The sequence below is a fragment of the Esox lucius genome, chromosome 21 (assembly GCF_011004845.1).
Source record: "Esox lucius isolate fEsoLuc1 chromosome 21, fEsoLuc1.pri, whole genome shotgun sequence".
NCBI lineage: Eukaryota > Metazoa > Chordata > Actinopteri > Esociformes > Esocidae > Esox > Esox lucius.
The window spans coordinates 25,392,040-25,404,812 of record NC_047589.1 but is presented as its reverse complement, the minus strand read 5'-3'; the positions used below and the strand labels follow the sequence as shown (position 1 = coordinate 25,404,812).

The 12,773-nt window shown below is 45.1% G+C and overlaps 1 protein-coding gene across 2 annotated transcripts in view; it reads right to left on the bottom strand.

Moving 5' to 3' along the window:
- flt1 (fms related receptor tyrosine kinase 1) overlaps positions 1 to 11,995 on the bottom strand; it is a 36,358-nt gene extending 24,363 nt beyond the window's left edge. For both annotated transcript variants that reach the window (XM_010890001.5, XM_020041773.3), the window contains exons 1-4: positions 11,738 to 11,995; positions 7,351 to 7,456; positions 6,729 to 6,940; positions 3,861 to 3,985 (exon numbers count right to left, since the gene is read on the bottom strand). In XM_010890001.5, the coding sequence (XP_010888303.2) occupies positions 3,861 to 3,985; positions 6,729 to 6,940; positions 7,351 to 7,456; positions 11,738 to 11,795 (501 nt within the window). In that variant the 5' untranslated portion in view covers positions 11,796 to 11,995. The remainder of the gene's footprint in view (positions 1 to 3,860; positions 3,986 to 6,728; positions 6,941 to 7,350; positions 7,457 to 11,737) is intronic.
- Positions 11,996 to 12,773: the final 778 nt, after the last annotated feature.

Sequence of the window (12,773 nt, the reverse complement as noted above, 5' to 3'; positions counted from 1 at the left end):
AGAAGCCCACGGCAACCACATCATTAACTCCAATGAGTCAAACTCATACTTAACACCCCACCAATTCACAACTCCTGAATGAACCACGAATGCACAACCACACACGACAACACAGCAACGATTAAGAACTAAAATGCGGTCACGGTGCCAGTACACACGATGAATGTAATTACTGTGATGGAATGTAAGAAAATAACTGGACAACCTCACAATTACAACATCAATGAAAGATACTGCCATTACCTAGACGCTTAGACATTTTCATCCCTGCGAATTCAGCTGTCGCACTATTGAACCGAGTAATCTGTAAAATAACAGTAGAGATGTTGTTTTTGGCACAGAGGTCGTCTTGTTTAACATACGGCAGAGAGGTCGTCTTGTTTAACATACGGCAGAGAGGTCGTCTTGTTTAACATACGACAGAGAGGTCGTCTTGTTTAACGTACGGCAGAGAGGTCGTCTTGTTTAACATACGTCAGAGAGGTCGTCTTGTTTAACATACGACAGAGAGGTCGTCTTGTTTAACATACGGCAGAGAGGTCATCTTGTTTAACATACGGCAGAGAGGTCGTCTAGTTTAACGTATGGCAGAGAGGTCGTCTTGTTTAATGTACGGCAGAGAGGTCGTCTTGTTTAACATACGACAGAGAGGTCGTCTTGTTTAACATACGACAGAGAGGTCGTCTTGTTTAACATACGACAGAGAGGTCGTCTTGTTTAACGTACGGCAGAGAGGTCGTCTTGTTTAACATACGTCAGAGAGGTCGTCTTGTTTAACATACGACAGAGAGGTCGTCTTGTTTAACATACGGCAGAGAGGTCATCTTGTTTAACATACGGCAGAGAGGTCGTCTTGTTTAACGTACGGCAGAGAGGTCGTCTTGTTTAACGTACAGCAGAGAGGTCGTCTTGTTTAACATACGACAGAGAGGTCGTCTTGTTTAACATACAGCAGAGAGGTCATCTTGTTTTACATATGGCATCTTTTGAAACAGGCTTGTTTTCTTGGAGGAGACTCAAGGAAATGTTTACTACAGTTTGTGGCATGGTGAAAGCACCCCGTCACTCTCAGTAGAACAGGTGGACCCCCCTCCCAGTGTGAACGGGCCACACCATTAAGACCTTTCTATTCTCCTTAGACTTTAGCAGTATACCCCAGTACTGACTCCCAGTGTCCTCGCCCCTGTTAGGCCCCATGTGAAAAGCCCACTGCCTGCTCAATGCTAGCTATGCTATCTGAATGCTAGGCGATGGAGTTTCAGAGGAGGGGGGACAGTGTTTAAGAGGTTGAGAGAGAAGTCAGGATGTGGGGAACGTGAGTCCAGTCCATCGGCTCACATCCTGTTACTACAGGATATACACACTCTGGTCTGGACTGAACACCTAGGTCACCCTACACTCCCACTTCCCTCACCTCATCTCCCCCCTCGATCCACAGCTGGACTCCATCAATGGTGATATTAAAGAACCAGGCAGATGGCAAAGTCCTTCCAGGAAAAAAACACTCCAGAAATTATGAAAGATTGTGTGCGGAGTTGACTTCAGTTTAGGAATGTTGCGCCAGGTCAGGGCGGACAGCGGGAGGGAACATGGTTTGTTTTATAGAATAATTACCTTTGTGCATCCTGTCCGGGCATCTGTGCGAAGATGGCAACAGGACATAAACACAGACTGCAAATCAAAGTGAAGTGTGTGTCGTGTGTGTGTGTGTGTATGCTTCGGGGTCATGTCCAAGTCAGAGCCCGGACAAAGAGCCAGGGACCAGAGGAGAGAGAAGGATGACTGAGGGGTTCCATTGGATGAAGAGCCAGGGACCAGAATAGAGAGAAGGATGACTGAGGGGTCCCATTGGATGAAGAGCCAGGGACCAGAGGAGAGAGAAGGATGACTGAGCGGTCCCATTGGATGAAGAGCCAGGGACCAGAGGAGAGAGAAGGATGACTGAGGGGTCCCATTGGATGAAGAGCCAGGGACCAGAGGAGAGAGAATGATGACTGAGGGGTCCCATTGGATGAAGAGCCAGGGACCAGAGGAGAGAGAAGGATGACTGAGGGTCCCATTGGATGAAGAGCCAGGGACCAGAGGAGAGAGAAGGATGACTGAGGGGTCCCATTGGATGAGAAACCAGGGACCCGAAAAAGAAAGATTCCTGAGGGGTCCATTGTGTTCTTTCGCTTTTTTCAGTTTCCTGAAACTCTCTTTTTGGTTTGTTTACTGAAAACGTCTTGAAGGGGAATTAACATTAACTATTGAAGTCACTTCCCCTGACTTATTATTGGACCGTCTGTCAAAGTGCAGCTCTTTCACGAGGTAGAGCTACAGTGTGGCTCATCACAAGGCTATACAACTCCCACGCTCATTTAAATATGAGATATAGCTTAACATGTGGAATAACCAAAACGTATCAACTAACAATCTAACCTTGTCTTAGCCAAGACTTCAGGAAAAAGCATGAAACGCGTCTACCACTTCAGGGTGGGGTAGCAATCGTAGCTGTACCTAAGGCTTCAGGGTGGGGTAGCGATCGTAGCTGTACCTAAGGCTTCAGGGTGGGGTAGCGATCGTAGCTGTACCTAAGGCTTCAGGGTGGGGAAGGGATGGTAGCTGCATCTAACTATTTCTGACTGAGAATGCCACACTCTCCAACAGTGACACTAATGGTGATTAAACATCTTTTCAGATTTGACACTATTCCTCTTTTAAGGACTGATAGTCCCTTCACCTGAACGCTGACCGAACCTCATTCAGTGCGTTGTAACAGGCTACATACGTAGACCACCTCGAGAGACCTTCCTGACAGGCAGTGGCGACGTTAGCCCTGGGTCGTCTGGGGCTATTAGCCCCGGATCTTTTATGAATAGCCCCGGATCTCAAATGGAACGAAAATAATAATAATAAAAAAATTGCCCCTGATCTAATCATCTATAATTCTGATCGAACATTATGACAATGTGGACGTGTTGCCCACTAGCGTGTACATCGACATTTTCCGCATGTGCATTCAAAACCCTGTACTTTATGTCCTGAGCGTGGCGGGAGGGAGGGCTAAGCCCTGAATGTATTGTGGTCCTAGCGACGCCCTCTGCTGAGAGGCATCGCTGCCCTGTGAGGGGACAGATATTTCCCTCTGGCTATAATGCCAGCTGGTTAAGGCATCAGGGGGAGGTGGGCAGACAGAGAGCCTCCAGGAGAGGAGGATAAGTGAATGGGGGGGGGGGGGGGGGGGCAGACCCCACGTCCTGTCTCCAGGGGTAACAGTAGTGCCAACAGAGGAAACCACGGGCGCCGCTCAATCGGAAAACGGCAGTTAAAGAGGGGCATCTCCGACACACACACACACTCATTGCACTTACCTAGACTGAATCACCATTCCAGCGCCAACACTCAGAAACACATCCGCACACTTTCACACATTTCCCCATATCGACCCAAACAAATGGACACGCACACGTTGAGGCAGAACGGCTGCCAAGATAAGAACAATGTGTTGAATGATCTGTTCTAGGAGGAACAACGGGAGTGGGGTTGCTGACAGGGGAACAGAGGAACCTGTATTGTTCTAAGATGTGGTCGGGAGTCCTAATAGTGGAAAGAAATAGGTACCTGACAACCACGCTACACATTGTTGCCTTTCCTTGTCTGTCAAGACACCGACACGCCGGCTAAAGCAGACCCAGGCCGTCCCTGCCCAGGAGGACTGTCACTGTGAAGCTGAATGGCTGAGGTGGAGTTTTCCCAGTACAAAGCTGCTACTGTCAGATCGCAGATCTATTCATTTATTTCTATTTTCCATCTCTGCGTGTGTGTGAGCACGGGTCCACACAGAGTCCTATGTAGCACCTGGGTGAAAGGAACCTCACCTTGACCAATGAGACGATGGAGTTGGGATTGGTGACCCTGCACGGGAAAACCAGCGGCTTGCCCTCCTTCATGTACACCACATCTGGGATCGCAGCCTGCTCTTCCACAAATGGCCGCTGGCTGTCTGAAACCACAACACTAAGGTTAGGGATAAATACACACAACCACACACACACACACACACACCCACATGCATGAACTGAGACGTACACTTCACACACACGCACACACACACACAACGAACCCACACGCATTCTCATGTACGCATGCACGTACGCATGCAACAACAACCTCAATTACATATTGTACACCGAATCAGCAGAAAACAATCAACAATAAACACACACACGCACACACACACACATACACACACACACACACACCTATTCTAAATACCCATTCAGCAAATCATCGTCTGGAGTCAACAATAAGCAGACCCAGAGTATTCGGAGGTAATCAAACAGCCTGTTCCCTCCAGATATATTACGTTTCTTCCCTGTGCCATTGAAAGGCGTGGGCGGGTGGAGTTCACCTCATTGTTTTGTCCGCTACTGAACTGTGTTATTTAAGGAAAGCGTAATCTCTGAACATTGTAACAAAAGTACCCCAAGGACCGTTGGCCCGGAGCGCGGGGCTTCCTCCTGCCGCTTTGATTCAATATAAAGACGCTAGCGAGGGGCAGCGGGGGGAGCGGGCGTTATCGGGTGGAGCGGGCGGGCGCAGCGCAGTCGATCCCGAGTCGGGTGCCCAATGGACTCGGTGGCCGGGGCAATTGACAGGCGCCTGGGGTCCTGTTAGCCAAGCGGTAGGCCTGCCCTGAGACCCTGGGATCCTGTGGCTGTCATGAATAATCTGGGCCCCGGGCCACGCCCCGGCTCCCAGTGGCACAATCCAGGACAGGGAAGCAGAGCAGGGCAGGCCGGTCGTGGAAAGCCATCTCTGCCACTGGATGCCCCCTAAAATCTGCCACGCCTCCATCCTCCTCCCCTACCGAAACCCTCCCAGATTGCACCCCCCGTCCCACCGAGAAGCCCCTCCCCCCCACCGTCCCACCTCCACCCCCACCCGCCGCGGCCCTCCTCCCGTTCCCCGGCACAGGATGCCGCGGCGGAGCTGAGGGGAGCAGATAAGACCGGTGCCCTGGGAAACTCTGCCCAAGCCTGAGCCTTTCAGCAGCTGGGCTATTCCTGGCCCAGAGGTATCACGTAAACGAAAGTAAAAAGGGCTTCTACAGAGACAGAGGGAGGCTGACAAAAGAGGGGGGGGGGGGGTCTGTGCCAGAGTCATCATGAAGGATGTGTTGTTGGGACAAACAGTGTTTAGATATAATTGTCTCTCTGGCATTGGTCTGTATTTAGCGCCCACGGCATCCTGTTTGACCTGAGCATAAAAACAACCTGGGGAGAGGAGGGTGAGAGAGAGAGACAGACTTACCGTTCCATCAATGAGGAAGAGGGATGGGTAGAGAGTGGGGGAGTTAGAATGTGGGGTGGGGGGAGAGGGGAGAAAGAATCAGTCAGAGAGAGAAAGAGACGGATACAGTGAAAATAGAAGTACACCCCCTGGTAAAATGGGTCTTTGTTTTTGTTTCAACGTATTTGGACAGTGATATCTGACATCTGATATCTATTCATTGATAAAGGGAACCCAGTTATTAAAAGACATTTTATGTTGAAACGGTTTATGTAGTATGCTATTTCCATTTGCAGAAAATTTTAGTACACCCCTATCTTCACCATCACATAAAATGTCTCAAAACAAAATCACTGCACAAAAGCTGGTTTGGTCTTAACCATAAAAGTGTGTGCCAAGATCAAAAGACCTGTCCAACAGATCATCCACAAATGGAGAAAATTCCAGACCACTGGCAGTAAACATTGGATAGGTTGACTCACCAAATTCAGCCCAGGAGCTGACTGAAACATGCTCATAGAAGTGTCTAAGGCCAGGGCAACATTAAGGGATCCACAGGACTCTCTTGCCTGAATCCAGAATGTCAAAACGCATTTGTCAATTATCTGAAAGAGGCTGCACAAGCTTGCCCTTCATGGGAGGTCAGAAAGGAAGAAGCCTCTGCTCTGAAAAAAGAACAGCACGACTTGACTGATGTTTACGTAACACCTTGCGTAAAGGACCAAACTACTGGCATCACTGAGTCAACCATGAATTCCATATTCTAACAGTGACTTTCGGAGAATGTGAGGCCAATATCGGTCGAAGAGCTCAACAGAACATGGATTTTGCAACAGGAGACAGATCAAACCGCAGAACCAAAACCACAACAGAATGTCTCAAAATGAAGAAACTGAGAGTTAAAGCCTGGATCTCAATCATATTGAAATGCTGTGGGAGAACTTTAAGTGGGCCATGCGTACAAGAAAGCCATTGGAGCAGTACTGTGAAAAATGCTAAAATGAATCCCACAATGTAAGAGACAGATGGAGACTTAAAAATGGCTTAATAAAAAGGGAGCAACAATGGCTGTTGAAACTGAAGGGTGTACTTACACTTTCCTCTCTATGAAATTGCTTTTCTGTTGATTTTTGATGAATAAATGATTGCAAATATAATAATCTTTCAGCTTCATTAGTTAAATTAGGTTTCCTTTATCTGTCAGTATGGAGTTAAGATTACACATCCATATTTTCAATATAGTGTTGAGACTACATATCCATATGTCCAAATATGAAAAAGAGAGACAACTTTCCAGGGGGCGTGCTCACTTTTTCACATGCCCGAAGGTAAGGTAGATATAGATGATTCATTCCCAAAACCTTTTCCCCATTTCGTGACCTCCAGCATTTCTGAGATATTCTGATGAGTGAAGCCAGGTGAGTTAATAGCTGTTAATGCCACCTGCGTCTTACCTGTGACATAGATGTAGACCGCTGCCTGCTTGTGAGTTTGATGACGGTACCGACACCGGTATTGTCCAGTGTGACGGGCCTGGGCGGAGCTAAGGGTCAGCTGACTGCAGTAATGCTGTCTTTGCTTCCCACAGCGAGATTCTTCCAATTTGACCCCGTCCTGACCTCTCGCCAAGCTTCCCGGTAAAGCCCACGAAAGCTCCCATCGACCCCTGATTGAGGAAAGGGAAAACGGGGTAAAACTACAGTATCTCTTGTCACACTGCTTCTTCTGAGAAGTCCTTTTAAAAGTTCCCCTGACTGGTCAGTCCAGATCAGAGGGGGGAAACACATTTTCCCTGAAGTCTCTATTTGAGACCTCGGTCTAGAAGGCCACACTTTAAATATTTTGTTGCCATCCATACGTGCTAAACAGAGCATTCCATTGAGTTTGTATTTTTCGTGCCGCTTGCCTAACTCCAGTTTGATGACTGTTAGTGAGCTGGACATGGTGAACACACAGGACATCCCATCCGTTTTTCCTTCCTCGCAGTTTCCAATGCTTTAACCCACTTATTTTCCAGTTGACCCCACTGACCCTTTGTCACTGACCTCAAACCATTATAGTCCCACAGAGACTCACCTGCAGTTGATTGTCAGGGTCTGGTTGGCCTTCAGGACATGCTGTTGACTATTCAAATCCAGAACAGGGGTGCTGAACTTGCCCTTAGGCTCCTGGCCCTCTTTGCCTGGGGAGACAACACAGGACATGTCTTACAGGCTGCAAGCCAGGCCTGGGAAATCCACATGGAAATCAGGATCCACGTGGATGAATCTGCGAAGCCCTCGTACGCGCGTGTACTGTTCAGGATTGGTACAAATGACTGATGATTACCGCTCACAACCATAGCACACCATAGATAGCCGTACTACGCTGCTCACTCCAATGTAAACGTATTAGCCACTGCCCGCTGGCGGATACTGGACAGACCAGAGCTCTGGTCTAGGGCGTTAGAGAATATCCCTTACCGACGGAACGTGTGGTAACACCCTGGACCAGAGCTCTCCTGAACTGGACAACACTGAAGGACTACACAACAACTGACAAACTAAACCGGCAGCGCCGTCCGGGGTCATTCTCAGCAACCGCCTTCACCTCCTTTTCCCCCCAGTGCCATTAGGGTCACCGTGGGAACAAAAGTAGAAACAGGCAATTTATATGAGTGTTGTTTGTCAGGTAAACCTAAGGCTTCATGCAGCCGTAACCAGGCGAGTACTAACCAGGCGAGTACTAATGAGGCGTGTACTAACCAGGCGAGTACTAACCAGGCGAGTACTAATGAGGCGTGTACTAACCAGGCGAGTACTAACGAGGCGTGTACTAACCAGGCGTGTACTAACAAGGCGTGTACTAACCAGGCCTGTACTAACGAGGCGTGTACTAACCAGGCGTGTACTAACCAGGCGTGTACTAACGAGGCGTGTACTAACCAGGCGAGTACTAACCAGGCGTGTACTAACCAGGCGTGTACTAACCAGGCGTGTACTAACCAGGCGTGTACTAACCAGGCGAGTACTAACCAGGCGTGTACTAATGAGTAATGAAGATTGCTGTCCGTCCACCCTTCCTTCTGCTCGGCCCAAAGGGTGACATCCTTCACACAGCCCACTCATGAATAGAACGTATGTTTATTGGCTGACGCAAAATATATAAGGAAGTTGAAAATTACCAATGAGCTGCTGCTCGTGTCTACATCGGGGAAGATGAGGTTAACTTATGTACTGATTACTGATAAGGTGTGGTTTCTAGTCATAACGGAGTCATTGTACAGCTGAGTTAGTGTGCCTCCCAATATCCTATGGTATTCTTTAGACTAAAGCCTACCTGGTCCCCAGGTCCTGTTTGGAGTAAGGCCTTTCTCTGGGTCCCCCTTGTCAGAAGCAGATGGGCCTTCATTGCACATCTATACATTCCACTTGTAACATACAGTATACTTAATACTTTATACAAACTTTATACTTAATACAAATTTCCTGCCCTCATCTATTTGTACTCCTGGATAGATACTAATTGTATTTTGTTGTACTGTACTCGTACTTGTTCACTGACAATAAAGTTGAATCTAACAGTACAATCTCTGTTGTATCATATTGTAGTTGTTTAGCAGATGCTCTTATCTAAAGCGACTTGCAGTAGTGAGCGCGTACATTTAACCCTTCTTTGTAGAGTCAGTGTCCTCTGGACTGTACTCACCTCAGAACCACACTAAGATGGGTTCCATGGGTGAAGACTTGAGTCGCTTGACTTAGATTACACTTAGCAGAAAGTCACAATTTAAAAAAATCTGAAGGTAAGTCGAGAATTTATACTAGAAGCTGGCACAGAAGGTGTGTACAGTGCCCTCTGTGAGTATAGGGACAGTGATGCATTTTTTTTTCATTTTGTCTCTTTACTCATTGTATCTGAAATTGATATCAAACAATTGCTATAAGATTATAGATAAGCCGGGACTTGACATTAACACTTGTTAACCAGGCCAAGCAATTAAAGCTTTTGGTTGGACAAGTAGAAAGCTGTGTGATGTACATACTTGAAGACCTCAAGCAACATGCTCAATGTTCCAAGTATTTTCTACATTAGGCTCAGTACTGTGTCTTTTCTGCTTTGGACCAAAAAGTAAAATCCTATAATTTTTCTGGATTTTGTACCATAGTTCGCCCACACTTTGATTTTATTAATCCTAATGAAAAATATATGTCAAAACTGTGATGCATACTGTGGTGTAGCCGGTAGATAATGATATTAAAATGTTTGGTAATCTGCTTTGTAATGTATTGTAATACTTAAAGTATAAAGAAGATAACGTGGTTGTACATATACATTTACAAAAGAGATTTGAGACAAAAAAATACAGACTTCAGACTTGATTTGACTTGTAGCTAAATGACTTGGGACTTACTTAAGACTTGATGGAAAAAGACTTGTAACTTACTTGGACTTGCAAAATAATGACTTGTTGATACCTCAGACAGGTTCATTCAAACCTGCAGCAGGTTGCCAGATTCTGTATGCCATAGAATTAGGGTTATGTTATGATGATGCGTGGAGTTTCACTTCAGCCGGACAATATGAATGTAAACCAATTACTATTATTTATTACCAAGATTCCCAGTGGACTTCCCTTTCAACAGCTCCAGTTTTACTCACTCCGGTAGTGTTTCCTCCATTTCCGCATAAAGACACACACACACACACACACACACACACACACACACACACACACACACACAGTCTTACAGTGGAGTCTGGGTAAATAGTTTAAGAGAGGACAGGAATTCAAGTCTCTCTCAATGTGAACCTAAAAGGCCTTTCAAAAGTCAATAAAACGTGTTCAGAAACACCCTTTGCATGTAACCCAGATGTAGAGCTCATCCACCAAAACCTAGTGTCATTTCATACACTCATGATCTGTTGTAGTTCAAGGACGTGTGTTTTTTTTTTTTGTTTTTTTTAAACACCAGAATGTGCCAGCTATCAACGGGCTCTGTAGTAGCTTGGTTTTTCAAATGCCAGAGTTGTGGGTTCAGTTCCCACGGCCGGGCAGTACGAAAATATATGGTCACTATTGTGAATTGCTCTGAATAAAAACGTCTAGTTAATGACTTAAATCACAAAAGGAAATGTCTTTGCCACCACTCTTCATGTTGTGTCCAGACACACTGTGGTTCACACAGCCTGGTGAATTTAATATTTCATTAGAGAAGTAAAACTTTTTCAGCCAATATATTCTGTGTTTCCATTTAGCAATTTAGGATTTTAAGTGCCTTATCATTCTCACATAACACAGTACTTATGAACCAGTATGGTCGAAGCCACTGATGTTTTTCCACTGGTATACATGTGAAATGTTTTCTATTTGGTCAGAAAACTGTTTATTTTCACTAATTAGAAATGACCTAATATTCTTCAGTGCAATAAATATAGATAGTTTGATTTCGAAAAATTTATTTAATTTAAAAAAGCCGTCTTTCTCAACTGAATTTGTTAAATTATTAAAAATTGTAAGTATTTTAAGTATTTATTTGACAATTTAAAGAATAAATGGAATTAATAAAATCCCAGGAAGAGAACTGAAGTGATCCAATTTCCAAAGTGTTAATGTCTATCTCAAATAGGTTACATTAAAATCAGTTTTTACATGAGAAAAACACTAAGGAGTGATTTAATTGTCTACCATATTTTTCAGATTCTTGACAGTGCAATTTTAATATTGTATCAGGTTTGGCGCTGCGCTTATAGGCCCACTTTACCCATCGCAGTGGTCGCCTGTGTGTCTGTTTAAGCCATAAGCGCTGATTACAGCCAGTTCCTGCACTGTAGAAGTTTCCTTGCGCTGGTCATGACCCCGCAAACATTCATATAGAACTTCCATTTCACAAACTCATCAGCGTCAGGAAGTAACGCCCTGTGTGTGCCGATTCAAGCGGGGCCAAAGCGCACAGGGAGCCGGGCCACAGAGGTCTCCATTATCCAAACAGCTATCCCACAGGATAGCTGTATCTGCTAAAAAACACTTGACCGTAAAATCTGCTAAAAGACACTTGGCCGAAAAAGAAGCGCATTTCGTAAGCCACCAGTGCCACATGACCACACTACAAATGAGTCAGTAAACTGGAATGTGCTCAAAAACCTTTCACTAGCATCATGTTCAAATCGCCGACTGACAAGTGAATGACAAGCGAATACATTTTCCCTCACGTTCCATTACAGTATGCGTTTGGCTCCTGATTATGTAGGAATATAGGGCTAAACGATGAAAACATTCAAACTTGCGCCTTAATATTTCCATAAAAAACAAATCGAAAATTATGAATTCGTAACATTTTAAAACACTTCAAACGATACATTTACGTAATAATACATATGGAATATTGTATGTGATTTTTATTAACAAGCAACAAAACTGTGAGTGTGCGAGTGTGCCGACAGGTGAGTGCGATATTGTATCCCGTCAGTGCTTTCTACTTACCCTTTGCCTGCGCATTGCCCAAAAATCCCAAAAGAACCACGAACATATAGCCAATCATGTTTTCCCCCGCCGCACTAAAGAGATGAAGACAGGCTTAATAGAGTTTAGTCCTTGTTCTCCAGAGAATAGACAGCTTCAGACAACACTAGCGAACTCCTCGCTGCCGCTTCACTGATTCCGAGTAGGACAGGTTTTGTAAAGAGGAGAGCCGTGGGAGAATGCGCAACAGGACACCACGCATCAACTCCGGTAGGCTCAAGCTGTTTCACATTATACATGGACACGGGTTTTATATAGCGACCTGATAACTGGCCTTTCAATGACGCCCACTGACACACCCGGGCAAAAGCGGAGTCCACACCGCATCCCTGACACGCTGTGTAGGCAAGCCAGACATTTCATACTAACAGCTCACAACAGAGTACGGTCTAGGTAGGGTAATTCGTGGGCAATGCCCACCGAAATTAATTGATGTGCCCCTAAAAATTGTCTAAGAAAGTTGTTTATATGTAACACATTTTCGTTTTATGTCCGTTTTATTTAAAATGTAGAATCCATTGATATAATGCATATTTAAAAAGAAACATTATTATAAATAGGCCTAAATGCATACATAAGAACTCAATATTACTGAGGTGAATCTGTTATGATGTGTGAAAAGAGGCAGAAAAACTGGAACACATTTGTGTTTAATGAGCAGGAAAGTAGAAAGTAATGTGACACTGACATAATATATATCTTATTATGCTATCTTATCAACACTCGTGATCGCGATCAGAAAAAAATGCACACCAAAACTGTATTATAGTAACAGCACTGCTCACCAAAACTTTATGGGCATTTCAAGTTTGACCTTTACACCCTGGTAACATAATTCCAATTCATAGTAGGTGGTCATTACCTCAAGCTACAAAAAATAAATAAAGTAATTTCCTTGTCAAGTTACCAGGGTGAGGAAATGGCTTGATGCCCTAAATGCTTCAACAGTGTGGGATCCTGCTGAAAAGGTAGACGATGAGGTGGGAAATACACTGAA